This window comes from Myotis lucifugus, unplaced genomic scaffold (genome assembly GCF_000147115.1).
Source record: "Myotis lucifugus unplaced genomic scaffold, Myoluc2.0 scaffold_473, whole genome shotgun sequence".
In the NCBI taxonomy this organism is placed as follows: domain Eukaryota; kingdom Metazoa; phylum Chordata; class Mammalia; order Chiroptera; family Vespertilionidae; genus Myotis; species Myotis lucifugus.
In genome coordinates, this window is record NW_005871521.1 from 1 (window position 1) to 27,196 (window position 27,196).

General features: G+C 43.1%; 1 protein-coding gene and 1 pseudogene across 3 annotated transcripts in view; both read right to left on the reverse strand.

Moving 5' to 3' along the window:
- Positions 1 to 979: 979 nt before the first annotated feature.
- The window catches only part of LOC102430474 (lysosomal-trafficking regulator), a 44,091-nt gene continuing 17,874 nt past the window's right edge, over positions 980 to 27,196 (reverse strand). Inside the window, exons 4-21 of one of the 3 annotated variants that reach the window (XM_023744553.1) lie at positions 24,385 to 26,434; positions 21,377 to 22,382; positions 19,519 to 19,680; positions 18,453 to 18,609; positions 16,654 to 16,880; positions 16,083 to 16,149; positions 14,831 to 14,940; positions 13,926 to 14,352; positions 12,744 to 12,888; positions 10,825 to 10,998; positions 8,950 to 9,110; positions 7,597 to 7,787; positions 6,439 to 6,684; positions 4,539 to 4,712; positions 3,313 to 3,462; positions 2,344 to 2,481; positions 1,172 to 1,210; positions 980 to 1,080 (exon numbers count right to left, since the gene is read on the reverse strand). In XM_023744553.1, coding sequence (XP_023600321.1) covers positions 1,012 to 1,080; positions 1,172 to 1,210; positions 2,344 to 2,481; positions 3,313 to 3,462; positions 4,539 to 4,712; positions 6,439 to 6,684; positions 7,597 to 7,787; positions 8,950 to 9,110; positions 10,825 to 10,998; positions 12,744 to 12,888; positions 13,926 to 14,352; positions 14,831 to 14,940; positions 16,083 to 16,149; positions 16,654 to 16,880; positions 18,453 to 18,609; positions 19,519 to 19,680; positions 21,377 to 22,382; positions 24,385 to 26,434 — 5,693 coding nt within the window. In that variant the 3' untranslated portion in view covers positions 980 to 1,011. Of the gene's footprint in view, positions 1,211 to 2,343; positions 2,482 to 3,312; positions 3,463 to 4,399; positions 4,453 to 4,538; positions 4,713 to 6,438; positions 6,685 to 7,596; positions 7,788 to 8,949; positions 9,111 to 10,824; positions 10,999 to 12,743; positions 12,889 to 13,925; positions 14,353 to 14,830; positions 14,941 to 16,082; positions 16,150 to 16,653; positions 16,881 to 18,452; positions 18,610 to 19,518; positions 19,681 to 21,376; positions 22,383 to 24,384; positions 26,435 to 27,196 lie in introns of those variants that run through there. The other 2 variants (XM_014445641.2, XM_023744554.1) reach the window with 2 other exon arrangements.
- Positions 1,851 to 2,018, reverse strand: LOC111823346 (annotated as a pseudogene).

Genomic DNA, 27,196 nt, shown 5'->3' on the forward strand with positions numbered 1-27,196 from the left:
GAACCTGACGCATCAATGTGCCTGATTGCTCCTGGATTTTCACTGCTGCTGAATCGTTTATTCATTTCTTACCTTCCTGAAAGTGGCTGTGTAACAACCGCTTTTCCTCCCTAGAGTTACTACCTAGCTTTCCCCAGGCCTGGGCTTGCTCCCTTTCTCACCACATCACATCTTCTGAGTGCTTCTCAACATCTATGAGCCCACCTTCCTTTCATGCCGATCCCTCTCTCTCCCGCCCGCCCAATGGCATTATTGCCAACAGTTCTCGCCTTCGCCTCCTCTCCACCTTCTTCGGTCTCATCTACGCTTGGAGCTTCGACTCACCTCTGGGTGGGTGGTCTCTCTTTCCTGAGTTTGCTGCAGTAAGTGACTTCTACCAGATCTTTTTGCTCGACAGACACAACAAAACAAAACCCTCCAACGAGCCCTAACTACGATGCTACCAGTTCCAATTCTTACATCCAAAGACTCAGTGAATATGCCCTTAGAGAAAAAATAAACGATGGTCCCAAACTACATTTATATTTACATTTCTCACTACTCCTTTATAGACCCCCTATACTTTGTTCTCTATTTTTCCTTCCTATTGTCCCTCCCTTTATGTCATTCTCTTCACCTGGAATGCTAACTCTCGCATCTGCCTATCAAATTCTACCCAAATTCCTCAGTGTCCGATGTGTGAGCTATTCACTCTTCTCGCCCACGGCTGCCGGCAGTTCCCTCGCTCCTCTGAGATCACGCAGGTCTTCCGTGGTATCTACGAGGTACTCACCGAGGACTGTCTCCTACTGTAGTTGTCTGAGTTATGCCTCCTCTCTTGGCATTTAAGCTCTCTGAGGGCAGAGACCATGCCTGCTTCATTTCACAGCCCTCTGCCCCGTCCCAACCAGGTGTAAGTAGCAGTTTCTACCACACAGCGGCCATTCAATGGATATCAACACACATGGATGAAGTGGGAAGAAAAAACAAGAATGGAGACAGCCAAGGTCTAACAACAATGATCATACCTACCTATGTGCAAAGAAAAGTAGAAGTTTGTTGGGTTGTGACAAATGTAAGTATTAGTAGGAGGGTGAACTGCTAAAAGGAAATTGAAGATAATTGTCAATAATTCCAAATCTGGAGGAGATCCAAGGACTTCTGCTATAATTTTCACAAATGATCTACAAACCTCTCGGGGCATGGAGGTAAGCTGCCCCTCTTTGTGTTCCTGAAAAAATAAAAACCAAACTCTCTTTAGATTTATGGTCAACTGTCAACTTCACTTCCATTTTTCATTTAAGCAAGATACTCCTTTCAAGATAGAACTGTGTCGAGTTACCTCTCTGGTGTGACCATCTCCACCATTACACTGAGTTGCCATTTCTCAATTCAAGCAATTCTGCGATTACAACCATGAAAACCAGCGGCGATGTCACTCCAGCCCATGATCCTGGGGCTGGGAAAGCAGCCCAGCATCCCCCCCAGGCACGCAGGCTGCCCCAGGCTGCCCCGGGCTGCATCCGGTGCCTCCGCTCATGCTGGGTGGCCTTGGGCAGAGTTGCTAACTCCAGCATTTTAGAAATAATACCGGAGTGAGACTATACATTGAAATATCCAAATTCATGTGTCACTTTTCTGACATGGAAAGACTGAGGAAAAGCTTCGCCGTCAGATAAACTCACTGCACGTTGGCCGACACGTTTTTAAATGGAAACATGTTTACAAGCAGGCGACTGGGAGGACCAGTGATGTGGACACGGCTCATGAATATTCAGTCAGCGAGGGGCCCCCCTTGTGTGTGCCGGGCACCGGGGTTAGTGTGATCGACTCTGGCACCCCGGGGTTTACAGGAGGAAATAAACCGCAATGTCATCATCGACATCAAACTAACAAATCACACATCAGCAGAGTGAGAGCAAGTGGAGAGAGGGGAGGGCAGGTTGTATTGTTATTTAAAATGTGGACCAAGGTTCACTTAGCAATCATCGCGCCTCAGGTAAACCTCATTGGCTACGATGCTGCCACTGTGCAAAGCTGGGAACAAGTTAAACTTTCACTATTTGACGGTCAAGAGATTACACAATTACTCTTATATCCAACATAACGAAGCACCTCAGAAACTCAGCAGTTGTTCCTCTTTTGTTTGTAACTGAGTTAGGAATAACGACAGTGTGAAGGTCAAACTATAAGAGGCAGGGGTTGGAAAACTCCCGGACTATTTGCTGAAAGAAGGGCACCAGGAAAGGAGAGAAGCGGGAAAGAGGAAAAGTCCATTGACAAGAACTTGAGCCCAGAGTACTGGGTCACTAAACAGAAGTCACTGCAAAAGACACCTCCCAGAGTAAAGCTACGGGAAAGTACCTGCAGAACCTGACAAGTCAGCAGGAAGTGATGAACGGCTCGCGCTCGCAGCAGCTGCTTGACATTGAACATCTGCTGCGGGTGGTCTGCCCGGATGAGCACTTCCAGGGCCGCCAGCAGCGCCTCCCACACACCTGGCTGCGAACACACACCGACAATGATGTTGAGAAGATGTTCTTCTCTGTATCGAATAAATCCCAAGAGAGCTCACTCTTTGAAAATACTACCCATCCTTGAATGCCGTAGGAAGGTTGATGGTCTAGAGCACCTAAGGCCATACTGCATGCAATGTCACCTCACACCCAAGGGTGGCCACTATCAAAACAACAACCACCCTCACACAGAAAACAACATTGTTGGCGAGCAGAGCAACTGGAACCCCTGCACGTTGTTGGTGGGCTGGTAAAATGGTGCCGCTCTCGCAGAAAAGAGTATGGAGAGTCCTCAAAAATGAACAACAGAAGCACCACCTGATTCCGCACCCCACTTCTGGGTTTACATATTCAAGCAGACTGAAAACAGGGTCTGGCAGAGGCATCTGCACGCCCAGCTCACTGCAGCGTTGTGCACAGTCGCCGAGATGTGGGAGCAACCACACGCCCAGCGACCGGTGGACGGATAGAGACAATGTGGTCCCCACACACCCTGGGCCACTCTTCAGTCTTAAAAAGGGAAGAAATCAAGCCAGAAGCTGCAACGTGGAACGTGAAGACATAATGTTAAGGGAGACAAGCCAGTCACACAAAGATACGGAGTAATTTCACTTCAATGAAGTATCTCAAGTGATCAAACTCATAGAAGGAGAAGGTAGGATGGTGGTTGCAGGGACGGGGGAGGGAGAAATGCGTACAGCGTCAGCCAAGCACACAAGAAGGCTCTAGGTGCAGGTACCACTGCGTGCGTGGGGCGCTTAGCACTAAGAGGGCGCATCCCCCCCATGTGTTGTCACCGTAAGGCGTAAGCACGTGCCTCTGCTTTCCTCCAGACCTTCCAGTCGAGCAGCAGCTCCTCGAGCAGTTTGACATCTTGGATGAGAGCCTTCGACTCCACATCTAACGTGAACTCTCCGTTCTCATCGACATGAAGAATCTCTTCACCACAGCAACCTTCCAGGAGGGTCTACGGAAAATACGCACCAACACAGGATGCATTAATGATTGATTCATCCCAAAATTCAACAGGAACATTAAGCTTTCAACCTTAGCAATCATAACATTAAATTCAAAGGAAAACTGCTGAATAATTCAAAATTCCATAAATCAGGGGTCCTCAAACTACGGCCCGTGGGCCACATGCAAATACAAATATTGTATTTGTTCCCGTTTTGTTTTTTTACTTCAAAATAAGATATGTGCAGTGTGCATAGGAATTTGTTCATAGTTTTTTTTTAAACTATAGTCCGGCCCTCCAACGGTCTGAGGGACAGTGAACTGGCCCCGTTTAAAAAGTTTGAGGACCCCTGCCATAAAGTATCTTCAGTTTTTTTGCAAACAATTCAAATAATTTAAAAAACCACACAAACTTCTAAGTATCTGTACACAATTACTCAATTTCAAACATGGAATAAAATAAACCACATTCTGCTTTTATTTTTTAAATTCAATAAGTCTGTTAGGCGACCAAACCTTTCCGCCAAAGTGGCCAAGATCTATGCCACAATGTTTAGATCCCGACAATCTGAAGAGTTGGGGGCTGGGGCCCAGGGAGGCAGCGCCCTTAGCTTTAGAACTAGGCCCTCAGAGAGAAAGGCCTTCTCGGTGTTACTAACTGCTTTAGCTAGGAAGGGATGTGAGTGCGTGATGGCAGCTGCATCGTGTAAGAGCAGCGTGGCCTCAGGGGACGTTACCACTCGTGTCAGGAGAACCATGGGAGCGGAGCAACCACAGTGCCTGAGGGTCTCCCTTCCACCACCTGGAGGTGAGGGGCCCCCTAGAGACATCTCCGAGCTCATGCAGACCTACCATCCCACAAGGTTTTTTCTCTCTTACTCTTCTAAAATGTCTTAGATAAAATACAAATGTAATTATTGAAATGACGGAACAAAACCAGAGAGTACCTTAGTTTGATTAAGTGTGTGCTATTGCGATGCCTTCATTTCCTCAGGAATAACTGAAACACGAGTTGGGAGACTTCAGGAAGAGAGAAGACCCCTCACTGCACAGGACACCATGAGAATCAACTCTACGAGGACGTACCTTCAGGATGTGAAAGCCAACAGTGCATTTTGGTTTGATCAGCACCTGATGAATCATGGAGAGCCCATGGCAGTTCTCTAGCTCCTGTATTCTCTGCTGGTTGTACCTAATTAGCGAGAGTATAACTCGCAGTGCTAACGCTTGCGTTTCTTCACAGCTACTGAGTTCCACAACCTAAAAAAAAGGATATGTTTTTTTCTGATTTGTTGAGAGTAAAAATTTAACATGTGACTATCTACCATTACGTGATTAATCCATCAGTTTCGTTTCAAAGTTTATTTTTTATTGCTCATACTTTGTAATTATTTAAGAATTATAAATAAACAAAACTGGAAGACAAACTCTATGCCATTTAGTCTCTAAAATAACAAATAAACTAAAACAACTAACAACCTTACAAGTCAGTGGCATTTTGAAATTACACAAGCTATAAAAATACATCACAAAATGACGAGGAGTTAAATGAAGAACTTTTACTTTTAAAATACTAGGGGAAATCTTCAACCAGATGTTAAATGCAAAAAAAAAAAAACCAGTCTGAAAAAGGCAAAAGAGGGGGGGAAAAAAGATAGCTTAGGGTATGGCGAGTCAATTGCTAACAAAATATTTATAAAAACACTAATAATAACAAACACTGATATGGTCCCTTATTACAAAATTCAGAAAAAATGATTCCATTAAAGAAAGAAAGCCAGGCAGGGAGACTGTGGAAATTTGATTATGCTGCAGAAGTTCTACTTGAGACAAGATTCTGAAGATGGGAGATGCTCAGAGTTGCTTCAGTTAGACAAGGATACGAGTGCCCGGGAGGCAGAGATGGCTCAAAGCAGAGAGAGGTCTGGGCCCCTGCTCTGGATTCCAGCCATCCCTGCAACAGTCAGTGACACTGCTGACTGCCTAACTGCCCCAGGAAAGGCACTCGCTGCCTCAGACAACTGCATGAAACAACCAAGCAATTTATGCTAATATAGCACTCATCGCGTGAGTCAAACTTTTTATATTTCTCCTCTTTAAAAAAAACTTCAGCTGAAACCGGTTTGGCTCAGTGGATAGAGCGTCGGCCTGCGGACTGAAAGGTCCCAGGTTCGATTCCGGTCAAGGGCATGTACCTGGGTTGCGGGCACATCCCCAGTGGGAGATGTGCAGGAGGCAGCTGATCGATGTTTCTCTCTCATCGATGTTTCTAACTCTCTATTTCTCTCCCTTCCTCTCTGTAAAATATCAATAAAATATATTTAAAAAAACAAAACAAAAAACAAAAAAAAAAACTTCAAACTCAAATAAATTATTTTTTATACTTATTTGTTGCCCCTTGGGTTTTCCCCACACATCTGCAAGTTTCAAGGGAAAAACCAGTTTCAGAAGTCTTATTTTACAGAGTACATTTCCTCTGTATTGTCACTACAGCATGCGTTTCTATCTCACAGGCCATTTTAATCTTATAACTTAACATTCAATTGTTTTAATTACATTTTGGGATAAAAGAAAACTTCTAAAATCTTCATGAATTAAAAGATTAACCATGTGTGGCAGAAAGCTTGATGACACATTAAATAATGTGAGATTTTTAAAAAAATATATGTCTTTATTGACTTTAGAGAGAGGGGGGAGGAGAGAGAGAAACATCGATCGGCTGCCTCCCGAACATGCCCCAACCAGGGATGGAACCTGCACCCTGGGCATGTGCCCTGACTGTGAATCAAATCCCAACCTTTCGGTGCACGGGAGGGCGCTCCAACCAGCTGAGCCACACTGGCGAGAGCGTGTGACTTTTTTAACCTTAAAAGTGTAACATAGGTGATGTATAGTTTGTTTGTTTTTTATAATCAGAAAGAAACCCTAACATTTATCAGTCATAGAAAGTTCCTCTGTAGGTGAAACGAAAAGCAATGACTCCTACCCTGGCGAAGAGAAAGACGAAGATCCCGGTGCCCCCGATCTCGTGCAGGACGCCCTGGAGAGTCTCACAGTGAGCGGGCCGCAGGCTCCTCAGCTGGTGGGGTTCCAGCGAGACGCTCTGCACGTCCTTCGAGCTGAAGGGCCTCTGGGAGAGCGGGGCTCTCGCCTGACCTTTAAGTCTAATGACCGGCTCGTAGATGGTGTACTGAGCAGGGCAGCTCGATGTGTAGACAACCGAAAGGCTTTCCTGAAACACAAACAGTTTCCCTCAGAAAGGAAGCAAAGCTTAGGAAGTTATCAAATAGCAAGTAAATCCTCCAAAGTAAAAGACACCCAGCAAATCTTTTCTTTCTTTAAAGACACAGACACACTAAACAAGGTGAACGTGAGCCCCAAGGCCGCCCCCCCAGAGGAACAGGTGTGGGCTTAGTGACCAACAGTGAAAACACAGCAGGGCTGAGATTCCAGCTTTGATCATTTTAGAATAAACATGAAATTATACTTACTATCGCCAATGACAACAGCTAATGCTATACTACACCCATTGCATGCCCGTGCCAGCCACTGCTCTACCAACGTAAATATTAACCGATCTTTACAACCTCATGAGATGGGAATTTGGGATCAATGTATGTAATTCTTTTCCTTTCAGTTTGCTCCTGGGCTTGAATTTAAAGGTAACTACACACATGCAATATACAGATGATGTATTATGGAATTATATTTGAAATCTATGTAATTTTATTAATCAATGTCACTTCAATCAACTTAATAAAATTAAAAAAATAAAAGTGACTAAGATCAGAGGTTGCTTTATATGAGAATAAAGTCCCGGACCATCAGCCCACCTAACTAAAACCCAATAGAACTTTCAGTATTTCTCCCATACAGAGAGGAATTTCGAACAGCTTCTGGCTCCGTTACCTGACCCACTGGCCATATACCCCAGGACCCCGCAGTGGATGCCTGAAATCACGACAGTACTGAGCCCTATATGCACTGTGTTTTTTCTTATACGTACGTTTCTCTGATAAAGTTTAATTTATAATTAGGCACAGTGAGAGAATAACAACAATAATAAAACAGAACACAACAACATACTGTAGTAAACATACATATGTATAGTTACTATAAAGTTAAACATAAAATGAAAACTTACAATTAAGAGACCAATGTCCACATCTTTCTTGGTCATAAAAAGCTCTCTGATTTGGTCACATTGCAAAATGTCTTTATTGATGTATTTGGAGTAGTCACTCGCAGGCGTGCCGTGTTTACAGGGCATGATGGAGGTGTGGCTGGGTCCGCAGGCATAGAGGTAGAAGGCCTCTTGGGAACCAACCTTAGCCCCTGAACAGCAGAAAGATACAGGTACTGATTCAAAACATTCCAAGCAGGATTTTCCACAAAAAGCAAGAAAACAACAATTTTTTATGCCAGATTCTTTTAGTTGTTTATTGTATCTTATAAAATTGACTAAAGCCTCAATTTCCAAATTGATGGAAGATGAATTAATATATATAAAGTTAGCTCTTGATAAAATTAAATAATGAAGTTTCTATTTGCTCCTTAAACTAGAAAACAGGGTGGTTTTTGTTTTATTTTTTCAATAAATGGAAAGTATACCTAAGTAAATTCCTTTTTAAAATGAAATGATTTGATATCTTTATTCCTTCCATCCATCTATTCAATAAACACTGTCTGAATGCTATTATGTGTCAGGTTTAGTGATATATTTTCTTAAATCATATATTTCTTTTCCCTAAATTTTGGTATTTTTATAGAATATACTGAAATTATAGAAGAGGCAACCATTCCAAGTTTACCTGTCACAATACTGCATTTTCTAGGATTACCAAATAAAGTTGATTTAAGATAAGCTTCTTTTTTTTAAAATATATTTTTATTGATTTTTTACAGAGAGGAAGGGAGAGAGATAGAGAGTCAGAAACATCAATGTGAGAGAAACATCGACCAGCTGCCTCCTGCACACCTGCTCCTGGGGATGTGCCCGCAACCAAGGTACATGCCCTTGACCAGAATCGAACCTGGGACCTTTCAGTCCGCAGGCCGACGCTCTATCCACTGAGCCAAACCGGTCTTGGCAAGATAAGCTTCTTTTTTGGGGGGTAGTGAGTAGGATGTGTACCGCTGCATTAAATGCACATCTCAATTATAAGAAACACTAGAAGCCCAGTGCTTGAAATCGCGTGGCGCCGCCCACCCGCGCCAGCGTCAAGTCCCTGCCGGCACCCACACACTCAGTCTCCTGGTGACCAGTCTTTGGTCGTTCTGCTGTGACGGCGTCACGACCACAGGGTTTTTATGATTGAGATTTAGATTATAAAAATGTTAAAATATTTTAAAAGTCATTTTGAAATCTAGGAAATACAGTACTTATTAAGTACAAGTAAAGAAAGAGTGATTAATATTTTATCCAGGATAATTTACTTAGTTTAATACATGTTAACGGAAAGAAAAATTAGGAAACACTTTGAAGGGGAAAATGTACCGTTGAAGAGGAGCAAATTTCCCAGGTGCCATTTTCCAGCCAACGGCAAAAACTCCTCTTGGGATGATAAACTGTGGCCGATCATGCAGAATGTCTTATTGCTATCTGATGACAAACTTGTTTTTCTTGGAAGCATAAAATCCAAAGTAACATCAGGTTTCCTACAGTAAAACAGAGTTAGAGCAATCACTCAGTGAGGACTAAGTACTAAGTACTTTTAAAGCATGAGGTTGTTTAATAATGGGAAATGCTTGAACAACCTCCTGTGTTCAGTATCAAACAGGTAACGGGAGAAAGACAACTAACTCTGTTGTCTCTAAGGTGCTGGCTGCCCACAAGCCCCGGAAACGGGAGCAGAATGGAGGTGCCTGAGGATCGGGCCCCAGGCCACGGGAAGGGACCTGACTTTTGCTGCAAGTTTTCTGAGCCACGTGACTTCTGCACTCTCACAACCCAACCACCTGCCCCGAATTTTACCAAGACGTCTCCCATTTTGGTAAACAACTCCTAACGTCTCAGGTCCTCCTCTGAGGCCTTCAAAGATTCAGGAAAAAACAGTATCACTTCTTCAGGTTTTGCCCTGACTCGCCACTGAAATGCCAGTGTTTTTTTGCATTTTCTGGTGTGTTTTTTCAATGCTAAGTCATCATGGAGCTTTTGATTCATCTCTTGTTTTTGCAGGAATCCTTTCAGGAAGAGATAAAACTAAGGCTTTCTCATCAAGACCCTTGTTGGGGGGACTTCATCATCTATTTGAGACTTAGGGTGCCAGGCTCCACCCCTATCGTAGGAATGTTTTAAACTCGACATGAAGATAATGAAGGTCACTTCTAAATGCAAAGTGTGTGCCTAAGATAAAGACTTAGAATAAACTAATCTGGTTAGTTCTTAATGAGAAATGATACTTTGGTATACATTTATTTTAAAACCTTCCCTAAGGCTTTGTGTTCCATGTTTAACATGAATGTATCTGTTTATAGGAATGCTTTTTAATAAAGGAAATGAGCTACCTTCTTTTTTTAATTGAAGTTTAAATAACATAACCTTAGAGATAACTTCCATCACCGCCTCTCTCTGGAACCAAATAAATGGCTGTGACTGGAACACTACTGACACCTAGTGGCAGTGTGACAATGATCAATGCAACATGAATCAAACAAATATTAAGTATTTACTATGTACCATATTTTCCTATAAGATTTGTGTGCTGTTAATCAAATATAAGTTAATAGAAAATAAGTTGTTTTTCAATGTTATATTATTAAAATGGCCTCTTAAAATGTACTATTTGTAGAAATCATTCTATGTTAGTTCTGAAAGTGATAAAGGCAGTCCCAAATTTCAATCAACAGAATAATATATGTGTCCTTGGTCACTTGCTCATTGCTTGGTGAACAGATCAAATCATTAACTTGTATCAAATGGCAAAAAAGCTCCTTCAAGGTGATGCAGAAATAAGTGGGCTTATATTTTTCTCTAGTCATTCTGATTTCATTTGAATCCCTGATTTTAATTTAGGTATTAAAGCCTTATTGGTCAATTAAAATAATCCTTCCAGGCTAATTTTATAATATATGGGCTTGAAGGACAAAACTATAGTGCCTTGATGTAATATATATTCCACATAAATGTCTAAATGTCCAAATTTCTGTATTGCTCCCCTAAACCCAGATATTAATTTCCAACAATGACTTCTATGGGAAATTACTTTTGAATGGAAGTGATAAACAGGAAAATATCTGACTCTGACCTAGGTTCCTCTGCTAACATAGGAATTGGATCTGTAGTGTTCCATACGTTGTTTTAGAAGCTATCACAGACTGACCTTAAAATTGTAACTGAGGTTAACAAGTATTTACTAAAATTGTTTCATACCTCTGTCCAGAGACCCACATGGAGATTTCCCCATGAAGATTCTTTTTCCCCTGGGGCTGCTGGAAGTAGGTGAGCACTAAATGCTGCCATTTTCTTGGGAGGAAAACATTCTCCAGTGATTCCGCCTGAGCTAGTAAAATAGCTTTTGCATCATCATTTGAATCCACACACAGGCTGCAGAGGAGAGAAAAGGTACAAGCTGAAAACATGGAATCTCAGATCTCATGTACAACTACAATTGTAGATATTTAAGTGAGGTGAAAAACCAGTTCTATTTTTAAACTAACTTAAAAAATTAGTAGGTCTTTGTTTTATACCATAATCTGCTTAGTTCTTTTATTATATTACTAGAGGCCTGGTGCACAAAATTCGTGCACTCAGGGGAGAGGGGTGGTCCTTCAGCCCGGCCTGCTCCCTCTTGTAGTCCAGGAGCCCCAAGATTGATCACCCCGCAGAGGGAGGCCCTGCCCACGCGCCTCAGCGCTGCCGGCAGGGTAATGTGGGCCTCTCTCTTTGGGGCAATCACGGAATCCCCCTGATTGATCGCCCCACTGGCTGGTGGCCTGGGCCTCCCTCTGTGGGGCGATCATGGGGCAATGGCGGGGCCCCCGACCAATCACATTGCACCCGCCTTGGCTGGCCTGGCACCAGTGCGTGTCATAGGGTGGTCGTCCAGACAGTCGTTCTGCTGTTCAGCTGTTTGGTCAATTTGCATATTATGCTTTCATTGTTATAGATTACCTCAACTCATGAACTAGAGTAGGTTCATTTGCTAGTGTTAATAATTTAGGCAATAATTTTCAGAATTCAATTTCCAAAAAAACTTTTTTACTATTTATAGTCATTGCCCATTTAGAAATTATAATATCATATTTGGTCCATACATAAATTAATACATGTTGTACATAAATGTTCAAATGCTGGGATGTGTTGGAGGTCTAACCTACATGAGGAATTGCTGAGAAAAGTAGGATATAATATGTATATACAATACCTAGCAACCTTTATAACTTTTACAACCCTAAATAACATTGTTTACTTAGTTTTAAGTTTTATAAAAATAGCCACATACTATTCATACTCAATACAAACAAAAGATTTGTATCTAAATGCCGGGACTGACCAGCAGACCCTGAGCTACGGATGAATGATGACTCTGACACACATTCTGTGAAAGAGAGGGCTAAGGTACTGCCTGGCTAAAGGAACCAGATAGCCCCGTTTGCCTGCCTCCTTAGGCTTTTATTGCAGCAACAGCCTGAACGAAAATTAACCTCTAGATTCTATCAGCAGGGTAAGTATCCTTGAGAAAACACATGCATCTACAGTATCTTTTAAACAAGGACATTTTGAAGTCTAAACATAAAGATTCCAGTAAAATACCCAGGGACTCAGACTTGTTTGGAAAAGTCAAGGCAGGGTCTGCTGCCTTCGGCAAGGTTCCCCTAGAGGCCTCGACCTTTCAGAGAATCCTCCTTACAGACTTTCCAACTAAGTCCCATGCTTCCCCACATCTAAACTAGCTAACAAAGGAGGTAGGAAAGGGACAAGCTAGCAAGGAGATCTTAAGCTTTTTAGATAATGGCTATTAAATATATGATCTGCATGGAAACCTCTGTCTGATATTAACAACATCCTAGGATCATTGTCATCTGAAAGAATACTTCCATAGATAGGACTTCAGTAAGGATTTGGTCTAAAATCTGAAAATTAACATAATCTACTTTAGAGTTTAATTATAGATTTTTAGATAGAACATATTGTTACAAAGTGGTATTACAAGCTGTTAAACTATATCTCCTCTTTAAATAAGATTTTTGTTTTGCTATGATGATCTTTATTAGCAGATTTTACACTACGTCTCTTACATGAACTATTTAAACACTTGCCCTATGCATGGGAGTGGGGGTAATCGTTACCGAAAGATGAAGGTGCCAGTGAGGGGCTCAGCCCACACTTGGATCATCAGCGCTTTGGATCCCAATGAAACCAGGTGAATGCAGCCTCCCTCTAGGAGTCTCTCACCAGGATGTGTGTGCTCTGCACCTTCTGGCCCGTCGTTCTCTATGAAAGAAAGATGTTAGAATGATCAATAAAGCAGTTGATAAAAAGTGAATGGAAAAGTGAATTTAAAAATATACAAAGCATGCTTGTTTATTTGTAGTAAATTAGTTACCCACAATGGCCTGTTTTAAACAATAGAGTTTCCAAAGTTTAGATGTTAATTAACTCCAAAAAAGCACCAGGAGTGAAGTAGTAAATGAGTGCATTAAGAGTTACTAAATGTTTTTTCCAGTTATCATATATTTTAAAACATTTAATGACTTCTAATGCTAAGTGAAGTAAGCCAGTCACAGAAAGACAAATATCCTGTGATCTCACTTATATGTGGAATCTAATGAACAAAATAAACTGACCAACAAAATAGAAACAGAGGCCTGGATAAATGGAACAGACTAACAGCTGTTGGAGGGGAGGGTGAATAAAAGAAGGTGGAAGATTAGCCAAAGAACATATACCCATAGCCCATGGGCACAGACCACAGTGTGGTGATGGCCAGCGGAAAGGGGGGGAGAGGCAGGGGCTGGGTGGAGGCGAACAAAGGTGGGGAAAATGAGGATATCTGTAGTAGTGTCATCAATAAAGAATATAAAAAGAATAATAAAATATATGATAACTGAAGACTAATTGCAGGAATGATTTGACCAACTGTGATGTCACCACAGTAAACTACCACAGTCTGAGCCACGATTCTTTTATGAATGGGATGGGCTAACATCAGGAGATGCCCTAATCCAGGAATGGCACCAGGGAAGAGGCAGGAAGTTGGCTGGTGACCTCCGCAGCAGCAGTATGTGTGGTGTGTGCCCTCCCCCTCCCGCATGGACACACACACACACACACACTCACAGAAAAGTACAGGAGAAAATGGAGTGTTTAAGGCTGACAATTCCGGCTATGGTGAGTCAGGACCTGCTATTACTAAGGCATTTAAGGAGAATAACATGTTAAGAGCAAGTTAGAACATGGCTATATTCTTACTGTCAACCAAAATCGCCACCTGAAAAAGCTGAGTATAACAGATAACACAGTCACCATACCTGCTCCATCAAAACTACTATCTCGTAAACTTGACGACTTCTTTCTTTTCCTGATCTTCCTTCGGTTTTCTGAGCAACTCTCGGCTTCATGGACACACTCCACGTTGAACCACAGTGAGACGCTGAACCCCTCCGAGAGGTGTGGCCAGCAGTTCTGGCCCAGCAGAGGCAGGTGCACGGGGGCCACGTGCCAGGAGGACAGCAGCTGCTGGGGGACGCTGTCACTGTCCACTTCCTTCCTGCTCCAGGACACACGTGCTCTTCTCAACAAGCCCATGGCCTTACTGCTGAGAATCCCAGGACACTTTGGTGATGAAACACCATTGCTTAAATTCAGAGTGTGTAGGAAAGGGAAGGTCAGATACTGTAAAGGGCTCACAGCAACATCACTTTCGACAATTTTCAGAATACCCTGGAGAAGAATTTCCTAAAGAAAAAGCAAAACAAATAAAACGTTACAATAATGTTACAAGGAACATAATAATCCTGAAATTCAGGTTACGAATGAACAAACATACCCATACACATATCAATGCAGGAGCTGCCCCGTGGTGGTCAGTGCGCTCCCATAGGGAGAGCACCATAGAAGCCGGGCTCACAGATGGTGAGTGCAGCGGCAGGGACAAGAGCCTCTCCCACCTGTGGCAGCACTAAGGATGTCACCCGAGGGCTCCCAGACTGTGAGAGGACACAGGCCAGGCTGTGGGACACCCCCCCCCCCCCCCGAGTGAATGAATTTCGTGCACCGGGCTTCTAGCAATAAAATAATTGGGAACTTCACAAATAATAACACAGAGTTGACTATATAATTAGCACAACAAAAGAGAGGGCTTAGTGGTTTTCAAATGCATTTTAAAATATTCTATTAAATATCAGTGACAAAAATGAAATTATGGCATATTTACTGTACAAGGAGATTTCTCCAGAAATATTCTCAAAAGAAGGGTTAGCTCTTCCGAACATGTTCTTGAGCTCATCAAAGATACCAACAGATCCACCAGTCCTCTCTGGCACGCTGAGTTAAAGACAGACAGAGGGAAAAGTTAAAGCCAAATGCACAGCTAATTAAAGAAACGAATAAACAATTACACTGAAAAAGATAAAATACTATTGTCACATTTTAAATGGATTATAAACAACCTAATAACCCAAAAATTTGCTGAAGAAATAAAATATGATTAAATACAAACTAACCAACTGACAAAAAAACAAGAAAATCACTTTCCTTAATGATGGGTTAGCTCCAAGTCAAGTAAAGGTATTATTTAAAGAAGCATAAAAAGGTGATGGGATTAAGGAAAACACACACATAAAAACCCTCATAGACAGAGAAAACAGCGTGGTGAGTACCAGAGAGAAAGGAGGGTAGGAGGAGGTGAAAGAGTGTAAAGCGGGGATAAGTGGTGACAGAAGGAGACTGGGCTTGGGTGGTGAACACACAATACAATATACAGCTGATGTATTACAGAATTATACTCCCGAAACCTAAACAATTTTTATTAACCAATGTCACCCCAGTTGATAAGATTTAAAATTAATTAAATTTTTAAAAGCATAAATTAATACAGTACTTAAGTGACTACCATAAAGTAGTCTTCTCATTTTGAACATGTTTAAATTATAATTTTTACTTTCTAAATATAAAATTAGGTAACAGAACTAAAAGTAGAAATATTGAAGATTATAAACACACTTAAATATCACAAACAATGACTTTGAACATTTGTTTTATTCCATTATGGGGTTTAGCATAAATTATGGTCGGTTATACACAAATTCGTAGAACTTTTAATATTTGTAGCACACATTACAGTGTTCAAAGTATATTTACAGGCATTATCTCAGGTGATCCTCAACCCCCCCCCAGCCCCCAAGAAAGTCCTACACATTAAATACCATCTCGATTTGAGACATGATAAAATAGCGCTGTGGAGAAGCCTGAGGACAGAGCCGTGGGGAAGCCCATTCAGCAGAAGCACTGAAACTGGGCCATGCCTACTGCGCGGGGTGGGTCCGAGGAACAAAAGAGATGATGCATATAAACTACTTTTGAAACCATAGAGCACTATGCCAATGGAAGCCCTTGTTATCAACTCTCTCACATCACAACAAAATAGTTTTAAAACTATTGTTTCAAAACGTAACATTTCAACGCACCTTGAAAATCAGAATCAGCCTGTGTTAAAATACTCAAGAACCCTCCTAAAAGATTTTTCACAGTTCCCTGAAGATTAAAAAACAAAACATAGTAAATTAAATTGCCTACCTCATTAAAGCATGAAACAATTGTAATGTAATAAATTATTTGAATGTCTACTGTATATACATATATAAATATTTAAAATGACTAAAAAGAAGGCTATGTGTAGGATTATACACAATTTTCATTTTATTTTTCATACTGCTTTTGTTTTCTAATTTTTCAAAACAATGACCAAACATTAAGATTAAATACAATTTAAAAAATATTACCCATTCTCAGAAATATAATAGGAGGCATTATTAGTTAGCCAATGACATCATTAATTTCTTATGCTACTTTAGAGAACTATGGAATAGAAGATTTTTAGAATACCACTTGTAGCTAAAAAACACGGACAAGGTATCATAAAGGATAAGTAATCATCTCAGGTAATTTTCGGACAAGTTGGGTTATAAATAAGGAAATGAGTATTTGGGGCACGAGTGGGATAAGTATTGGTCTCATTTAACTAAACATATCTTTTACCTGTTGAATGAGCAGAAAAATATTCTTTTCTTTCTGCCTGATGATTTTCAAAAAACTCTCAAATACGTGGGCAAGCACATCAAATTTGGCTTTACTAGTAGAAAGCAAATTTAATTCCAGCATGCAAATCTCAGGATAGATTATTTCTCCCTGAGTGAGGTTTTCAAGTAAGTCATTTGGACTGCTTAATGCAATGAAACCTTCCGCTTCGGGCTTCACGTCTACCCCTGGAAGGGGAAAAGAAAAGATTATTTTCATTCCTAAACACTGACCAGGTATTTCAAATCTCATTCATCATTTGAAAGTTGTAGTGGCGAAAGTGCTGTGTATAAGATGTTCACAAACCCTTTTCCTACAATGTGCCTTTTTATTACGGCAAATATCCTGAGTAATCGCGTCTTATGGATACTTGGAAGATAAATGAGTAGCCTTCAAAGTAATTTTGATCTTCAACAGAACTACAAATATTCGCAACAGCAAGTTTCACAGACATGTAGGTGATACAGATTTAACACATTCCCCTGACATACTAAAAAAAAATACTACTCCAAACTTTCTGACCCCAAAAACCTGAATCACAGGGCACTTCCTTCTTTGCCTGCCCATATCTCTGAAAATGGTAGGCTTGGCAGTAGGTTGGAGAAATTCTGTACTTTTTCTTCTTCGTAAGTGAGAAACAAACAGACACTGTCTCACTAAATATTACATTCCGGGAAGTTTAACTTACATGCTCTTAAAAGAGACGCTGTGCCCTTAAACAGTGTCCACACAAATAAGAATTTTATACATTTCTAGCTAGGTCAGAATTCCTTAAATTAACATCTAGTTAGCAAACTTACAAAAAGGAAGCAATCTGTCATTACAAAATCATGACTGTACTCTGATAAAACCAACACCATTAAACCAATGTTTTTCAAAAGCATGTGCTTGGGGGGTTGGGGAGGGGAACTGGAGGAAGGTGGTGAAAGGTACAAACTTCCAGTTAGAAGATCAATGAGCACTGGGGACGTAATGTGCGACACGGTGACTATGGTTAACCTGCTGTGTGACACGTAGGAAAGCTGTGAAGAGAGTAGATCTTAAGAGTTCTCAACACAAAGAGAAATTTTTTTCTTGTTATCGTGTCTATAGGAGATGATGGATGTTGACCAAACCTATGTGGTAATCATTTCACAATATATGTAAATCAAACCATCAAGTGGTTTATCTAAACTTATATAGTGATATATGTCAATCATATCTCAATAAAACTGGAAAAAAGCAAAAATAGCTTAATAAATCAAGTTAGCTATATGTATATGTGTACACAGGAGTTGGCAAAAAGTAGGTTTACAGTCATGAGAATGCGAAAGAGTTTATTCTAGTATTGTTATTTATTATCTACTAACCTGTTTTTCCTACCCCTCTACATATACACACACATATCCCTTCAATTTGTGGCTGTTTTTTAGTTCTTTTCACTCCATGTTTGGTAAAAACAAACAAGACAACCTGCTATGGTCCATCAGGTCCTTCTTCATGCTACTTACTCTTTTTCACTGGAATGTATGTGAAAGCAGGCACTTGCTCTCCCCTGTATTCTTAGGTCAACGTCTGTGATAACAAGATCTACTCGGTGTTTCCAATCGCAGACACAAACAAGTGCCAGAATTCATGGTGAAGACCCAATGGAATGATGATGCAATGCGTTTCTTAAATTGTAAGGCAACCCCGATTGTAAAGTAATATTATTACAAACCATTTTGCTAATTAATAATCTGACTTGCAAATCGAATCACAAGTACTTCCTGATATTTTACCATCATCCTGGGCTTCACTGTCCTCAGAATTGCTCTCACTATCGGCTTCATAACCTTCTTCTTCAACCAGAAGTTTAAAACCACAACAGGTAGTATCCTCCGCTTCTTCTGAAAACTCGCCAGGTTGGGATGACAATTCTTCTTCAGACTGAGGACTCTGCAAGATTGGTGCGATTAAAAGGCAAAAAGTGTAACATCTGCTCACCTTTAGGAATATAATATATTATACAGCTGTCATTTTAAGAACAGTTTCAGTATTTCCTTTAAGAAAAAAATACTATGAATTGATATTTACCACTGTGAGTTATGAAATTCACGCAGCACAATTTCTCAGACAACTTGACTAACCTCAACCATGCGTGGGAGGTCACTCTAGCACAGAGGTTCTCAACCTGTGGGTTGCGACCCCTTTGGCGGTCGAATGACCCTTTCACAGGGGTCGCCTAAGACCATCCTGCAGGGAGGGGGGTAAGAGATCAACCGAAGGACTTGTATGCATGCATATAAGCATAACCAATGGACATAAGACACTGGGGGGTAGGGGAGGCCAGGGGATTGTCAAGGGCGGGGGGAAAAAAAAGGACACATATGTAATACCCTTTGTAATACTTTAAGCAATAAAAAAAAAAAAAGACCATCCTGCATATCAGATATTTACATTACAATTCATAACAGTAGCAACATTACAGTTATGAAGTAGCAACGAAAATAATTTTATGGTTGGGTCACAACATGAGGAACTGTATGTATTTAAAGGGCCAGAAGGTTGCGAACCACTGCTCTTGCAGATTAAGCTAGGGTCATCTCAGTTTCACCGAAAACTAAGCCTAACAAATTACATTCTAGTTATATAATGGAAATGACTAAAAACCACAATGAGGTGAAATTATACTTCTTACAACTTAATGCTAGTAAAATGTCTTCTATTTTTACACATCTGTTCATGGAACTCACCAACTCCGGGCCATATGTTCTAACCACATTCACCCATGAAGTCCCATCCCACACTCTTCTGCTTCTGCTGTCCCCCCCTCCCCCCGACAGCACGACTGCATGTTACTCGTACCTTCTCAGTCACAGCATCACTGTGTTCAAAATCTGCCGCGTGATTCCCCAGCGCAACTCGGAGCAGGGCATCGAATAAAGGTTTTGCCAATTCCGTCTCAATCACCTTTGACCGGGAAAGATGGTCCCTCATTTCAAACAATATATTTTCCACAGACAAGTTCTAAGGTAAAATAAAAGAGACTAAGAATATCAATAAAATGCTTCAAGAAAAAAATGAAAGTGACAGATAAGTTAATATTAATAAACTAGAGGCCCGGTGCACGAAATTCGTGCAAAGGGCTCAGCCCTCCCAGCCCTGGCTTTGTCTGGAAGTCATCAGGAAGGACGTCCAGAAGGTCATTCGGCTGTCCAGTCTAATTAGCATATTATGCTTTTATTATTATAGATAGAGAGCCAGTCCATTGATCTGCAGTTGATATGAAAGTAAAATGACTATATGAATACCCTTACATAAACATCGACTGTTACAATTAATAACATTTTTATTTATTAAATGCTTTACTTACCTTATTTGGTTTTGAATTTCAATGTATCGTAAATTAATTATATCACAAAATGATGAGTGGAAACTTCAGGTTGATTAACCATCTCTAGATTTTATAAATTCCTCGAGACTCTAAGAAGCACTTATACTCTCATCCTTTTCTCTCCCCTTTTACTCCTGTCCTTGAAAGGAACTCTACCTTAAGGAGTTTTCAATCCCATGTGAGGCCCAGACACATACAGACAAGCTATGATGGCGACCACACTAGAGCCATAAACCAAGTCCTCTGAGAACAGAAAGAGAGCAGGTGCCTGGAGGCCTGGGAAGATGCCCAGAGGAGGGCTGTAGGAGGCGAACGATGGAGAACCCATAGGAGCAGCAGGCACATGGACAGAGGAGAAGACGTGCGGTCGAGGAGCACGCACGGAAGGACAGAGCAATGACACAGAATGGCGTCTCAGTAGAGGTCAGCTCAGCGTGGCTATGGCCCCCGGTGAAGGATGGCAGGAAGTGAGGCCCAACAAGGAAGAGGAAGCGAGACTGTGAGGGGCTTTGTAGCCACACTAAGGGGCGTGGGTTGTAATTGGGAGCAACGAGGGAGCATCGGGATGCGTGGATAGGAGCAACATGGAGGCAGCAGGAGAGGTGGTGGATGGAACAGTGAGGGTGGCGAGTCAGGGAGGAAGGGGCCTGCCACGTTCGAAGGTTCCTTAGGAGCAGGGCCTGAAACTGGGGTTCCTTCTATGTTGAGAAGTGCTAGCAGGAGGAAAGCAGACTATGCGAGAAGAACCAGGCAAAGAAGGTTCGGAATAAAGGTCCAGGCCCTGCCTCATCGAGGGAAAGCTCTGGAGCCTGGACGCCCACAGGGCTTGTCCCCACTGGAGAGCAGCGCACAAGGCCATGCAAGAACTCTGAAACAGCCCTGGCCGGTTTGGCTCACTAGGATAGAGCGTCGGCCTGCAGACTGAAGGGTCCCGGGTTCAATTCCGGTCAGGGGCATGTACCTTGGTTGCAGGCACATCCCCAGTAGGGTGTGTGCAGGAGGCAGCTGATCGATGCTTCTCTCTCATCGATGTTTCTAACTCTCTATCCCTCTCCCTTCCTCTCTATAAAAAATCAATAAAATATATTTAAAAAAAAAAAGAACTCTGAAACACGTCATTGTCACTCAGCTCCCGCTTACTGCCTACCTAATGCCTTTTAGCTGGAAACTGTGTCTCGTGTGGGTTTTGCATGTGACAAAGCTTAAACCGTGAGTTTCCTGAGGACAAGGACTGGTCCTGTGCTCCTGTGTCCTCCCAGCACCTGGCACGGGGGTGCTAAGCACACAGAACTTTAGAAAGTACGCATCGCAGGACAGCCACGTCATTACCTGGCCGGATGGCTCCAATTCCGCCCGGTGCTGACTAGCTCTGGTGCCGTGCAGACAGATGGCCAGAAGGGCTTCCAGCAGTCGGATGCTCTGAAGTGAGGCATCACTTGCTCGACTTGCAGGCCCCTTTGCTTCCTCAGGAGCAGCTCCAGCAGCGGGAATCGGACCCCCGTTTGTGGAAGCAGCACGTGACTCTGATGCACCTACACTGCCAGCACTCCCCTCTGGACCGCCCGGGCCGGATGGGGAGGGGGCGCTTCTCACAGCCGAAGAGCCCGAGTCCTCCTCCACAGCGACCTCCACGTGGGCAGTTCTCAGTGGCTCCTGGTCCTCCTTCTTCCCGTGCTCCTCGTCGGGACCCCGGAACAGCCTCTGGATGATCATGAAGATCAGCTTATGGCACACCCGGACCCCGCCCAGCCTGCAGAGCTGCTTCTGGAAAGCTGGGCTCAGCATGTAGATCCAGCGACACATGGACCAGATGTCGGCCGCCTGGTGCATGCGCTCGGGCGGTGGCAAGACCAGGCTCTCCAGAGGCAGGCAGGGCAGCTCCTGGCGCAGGGGCTCGCTGGCCGTGCTGTCGTAGCCGGAGGTGTCCTCCGAATCGTTGGCGGACTCCCCGTCGGAGTCGGCCTCTTTGCTGACACACAGGAACGCCACGCAGAGGAAGAGGTTGATCGTGTGGAGGTGGGCGTCGTGGGGGGCGGACTTGCGTCTCTTCGGGTGGGCTTCTCTGAGGCTGGCGTAGAACTTGCTGAGACTCTGAGGAGAGTCTGAGAACGCCTGCTGGCTGTGGACAGAGGTGCCTGCATGGAAGGATGCTGGCTCCTTCGGTTCCCCATCTAGCCCATCACTCCCTGGAATCGAAGAGTCTGTCTGTTGCTCCCCAAGGCTGATTATCAGAGTTTCAAATGCTTTTAGGGAATGACCTCGGATACCATCTAAGTAATTTAGTTCAATTATTTGACTTACTCCATTACAACTTAAAAACAAATCTCTTATTACCCTGTGAGAGAAAGAAACATACAAGAGGGTTTACAGATAGACAGATCATATATAAAAAGGTACATATACTATTTATTTATTTTAACCAAACTTAAGCTGGTTTTAATATTAAATATTTTTGGTACATACACTATTTAAATGTCATTGCTGCATGTGGCATACACTAAACAAACACTACCAAATTTGATTAATCAATAATGTGGTTTAAGATCTTAGATGTGACCAGGTTCTCAAGTTACTTTTTAATGATTTTCATATCACTCTCAAACACCAAATATATATCCTGTATAATAAAAGCCTAATATGCTAAGTGTCTGACCTTTCATTCAACCGTTCGACCAGTGGCTATGATGTGCACTGACCACCAGGGGGCAGACACTCTGATCCATAGGTTAGCTTGCTGCTGGGGTCCAGCTGCTGGGGACTGGGCAAGATGGGCCAGACACGCCCTGGGGCACTCCCATGGCCCCTCCCTGGCCCTGATCATGCACCTGAGGGGTCCCTAGGCCTGGTCTGAGCTCTCTCGCAATCTGGGACCCCTCAGGGAATGTCAAAGAGCCGGTTTTGGCCTGATCCCTGCAGGCCAGGCCGAGGGACCCCACTGGTGCATGAATCCGTGCACCGGGCCTTGCACCGGGCCTCTAGTACATACACTAGAGGCCCGCTGCATGGATTCGTGCACCAGTGGGGGCTGGCCGGCTGGCCCCGATCGGGGCTGATTGGGCCAGGCTGGCCGGGGGGAGGGGCCATGGACGGTTAGCCGATCTGCCCACCCCCGATTGGGGCGGGGGACGGGAAGAGGCCCATCAGATTCCAGTCAAAGGGACAATTTGCATATTAGCCTTTTATTATATAGGTAGATGTGGCTTCAACATTTAGAAAGAATGAATTATATGTGTCCCAAGTTAAATGAAGCAATTCAGGGAAGAATACTTTGCCCCAAATAGCAGATTCTATGTAAGTTCTAGATGCCCAAGCGCCAGCACACTCAGCTGGACGCTCTGAAACAGGCAGACATCTGTGTGTCTCTGTTCATCTGCCTGGGGCTCACTAAGGAAGAGCCCAACTACAGATCTGCAGATCTCAGATGTCTCAGGTGAGACTCAGGGTCTGCATCACTGGACCCCTGGCAATAACTTTAATATAAATCAGCGCAGTGAAGACCCAGGTTGTCCGCCAATATACCAATGAGTTACAAACTTTCAAATCAAGTCAGTTCCATCGAATCAATGTCAGAATGCCAGGAATTTAAAAAAATGATTGTAAAGATAATGATGATACATGGGTTGTATTTTATTGTAAGTTATTAATTTGAAAGGCCAGGCTACCTACCCGAAGCAAGCTTTATTTATAAAACTATTTTTTAATTACCAGACTTGATCATCACAAAATCTGGAAAGCTCACTGGTGAAATTCTAAGTAATTTTAATTTTCTTCTTTTTTGCTTTCCTGTATTTTATAATTTTTCTTCATATATTGCTTAGGTAATAAGTATAAATATGACATTTAAAAATAATAATCTCCTTAATTCTACTGCCTCAATAAATATCATTTTATATACATGCAAATTTTATACAGGTGGTGATATTTTGAATTTTGTATATCTCATCGATAAAATAGTATAAGTATTTTCTCATGTCCCAAAGTGATCTTTGTAAGCATTATTTTTAATGGTTAATAATATTCCCTAAAGTAAATATAAAACTATTAATTTAACCTTGCCCCTGCTACTGGATATGTGTTGTGTCCATTTTCTCTCAAAAATATATTTAAAACTTCCTTTTTTTTTTTAACCAAAAAATTAAAGTCAATGGCTCTATCCTCTCCTCTATAACCACCCAATAAAAAATACATAAACTTAAAAAAAAATTATCTGACACAGGATGGTAACTTATCTGTTGTTAAAACTACAATGAAATCCTATGAAAGAATAAAGGGCCCAGATAACTCAAAAGGATACAATAAGGAAAATACCCCCCCCCCCCCCCCACACACACACACACCTTGACTTCAGTAGGGACGGCAGCGTTTTTAAATAAACCTGAAGCACTTCGTGAGGCAAGCACTGGTTCTGACGGCCACACAGGTGAGTCTGGGCTGGAGGAACGCCAGGGTGCTGGCAGTGATGGGCCAGTTCTACTCCTCTCTGGAGCACAGGGTTGAAGATGTAATTATACAATTTCCAGCGAACCACCACATTGCCTTTCTGCATTAAACTGCAAATGTGGTTTGCGATCTGCACACTATGTAACCTGCCTTCTTCAAACACGAAATTCTGATACGCCTCTAAGGCATCCCATCTCCACAACGAGTCCTCAGAGCCGCTGCTGGGCAGGATCCCGGGGCACCTGTAGGGGCTGGGCAGACCCCAGGAAGGCTCCTCGTCGCGCGCAGGCCCCTGCAGCGTTTCTTCTAATTTGGCCAGTTGATCAGAGTCAACGGTACAAATATTGCAAGCTGCCTTTTTCATTCTTGGCGGCATCTCGGCGCCTCCTAACTGATCTAAAATAAGTCTGCTTAGGACATTCAATATCTGCTGCTGGAAATTCTTCAGTGCCGGCAACTTAAAGGCGTGGAGCAAAGGGACGATGACAGACTTGGGGTCCATGCAGCAGCACAGCCCCACGTCCTGGACGCCGGCCAGGACCTGCACGCACGTGCTGCTCAGGGAGGCCTGCTGCAGCAGGCGCAGGCACTGGTGCGCGCACACGGCCAGGCAGCAGCACCGCTCGGGGTAGTGCACGGCGCCGTCCGGGGTCTCCTCGAAGGGGTTTTTGGAAACCTGGTTTTTAAAAGCCGAGACCAGGAGCCCCGAGAGATCTCGGTGGTGACGCATAAAGTGGGAATATTCACAGCGCCTGTGCCTCTTCCTGGTGCACATGGAGTGGTGGAGCTGCTCCGACTTCACCTTTTTGACGGTGCTCATGATCTTCAGCACGCCGCTTATCAGGGCTCGCAGACGTTCCGAGGCCTCGGCAGGGACGCCGTCTCTTAAGACCAGCCACTCCGTTTGCAGGACTGCCGTCTCGAACAAGTGGAACCCGTGGTGCTGGATGAACTCCTGAACCAGGTCCATGGCTTGGCTGAAGAAGAAGGGGTTTGAGGCTGCGCTGTGGAGGCAGCAGGTGAGGAGCTGCAGCACCCCTTCCAGAAGCTCGGGCAACAGGAGGGCTCGGTGCCGATAGCGGGAAAACACAAAGCCTTCCCGCACCTCCTGCAGGGTCGTCTTCTGTCTCGGGGCGAAGGGGTCAGGCTGCTTTTCCAGGCAAGTTCTAATCTTTAAAGCTGCTCTGAGCAACTCGGTTAAATTCTTTTTGAGACTGTCCGGCATCGTCCCTGCGGCACTCACATCCACTGACATGAGATGCAACACTGTCCGGAAAAGCATCCGTTGGATCAAGGCCACTGGCTCTTCAGTCCAACCTGCAGCAACCACCTGGCTCTCCGCGTTGTCGCCGAGGTCACAGCAGTCCCCAAAGCCTGCGAGGAACTCGGTCAGCGTGGGCACGACGCTGGCCGCCAGGGCAGAATTATGATTCAAGTTCATGTCAAACTTACAGACTTTCTCTAATAAAGATAACAGAACATGGCATAAGTCAAAGGGAGAATTGCTCATGTGACTGATAATAGACAAGGCAGCTGGCTCGCTTAAAATGTCCATGTTTGCCTCCTGGCTGGGCATCATCTCTTGGAAACTTCCCGAAGCCATGGTCTCAGGGGGGGTCTGTTCTCTGGTTGACAAGCGGTTGGGGTGAGCTGCAGGCGCGCCTTCTTTAGAAGCCTGGGCTACAAGAGGCTGCAGCTGGTGGGGCCGCCGGGGCCTCCTGTCGTCTGAGTCGGCCTCTGAGCCTGAGGTGGAGGGCTGCGTCTTTCTTGCATCTCTTAGGGAACAGGGGTGGGTGGCTTTACGCTGTCGTCTGCTTTTCACTTTGGCAGAAACCTGACCCGATGGAGCACTGCCTTCTAAATATAATTTTTCCTGAGTAGATCTTTGTGAACTTGAGTTCTTTTCTTTGGTCAGGATTATATCAACTGAGAACGGTAGATTAAAATCTAAGGAAACAAAAAAGGAAATTTTAGAATGCCTTAATATGTCTTCAAACTCAATTTGTACTTAGCACCCATTTTAGGAGTTTAACCTCAGTCCCCGGGCCCTGGGCTGTTCTCCGTTAGCTATTATTATGTCCCTCGGTCACTTCCCCCCACACTTATCTTTCTCATAAGTACCAGGTGGTATTAGTTCAAAGGATATGAACTGATCTGGAAACAACAAAGGAGAACAGAATTGGAAAAAATGAATCTAATTTAAAACCATAAGAGACTCTAGGCCAGTGGTTCTCAACCTTCCTAATGCCGTGACCCTTTCATACAGTTCCTCATGTTGTGGTGACCCCCAACCATAAAATTATTTTCGTTGCTACTTCATAACTGTAATGTTGCTACTGTTATGAATCGTCATGTAAATATCTGATATGCAGGATGTATTTTCATTGTTACAAATGGAACATAATTAAAGCATAGTGATTAATCACAAAAACAATATATAATTATATATGTGTTTCCCCATGGTCTTAGGCGACCCCTGTGAAAGGATCGTTCGACCCCCAAAGGGGTCGCGACCCACAGGTTGAGAACCGCTGCTCTAGGCTATACATCACCACACTGTTCATGCCATTTTACAAGCCTCCTGCAATAGTGCAGTAGATTAAGATACAGGGGTTTATTATATTCTCCAACATAGTCCAGTATTTAGGTTAGAGCCCTGATGTAACTTAAGAACTTTACGATTTCCCCAAATTATTTCAAAATCATACA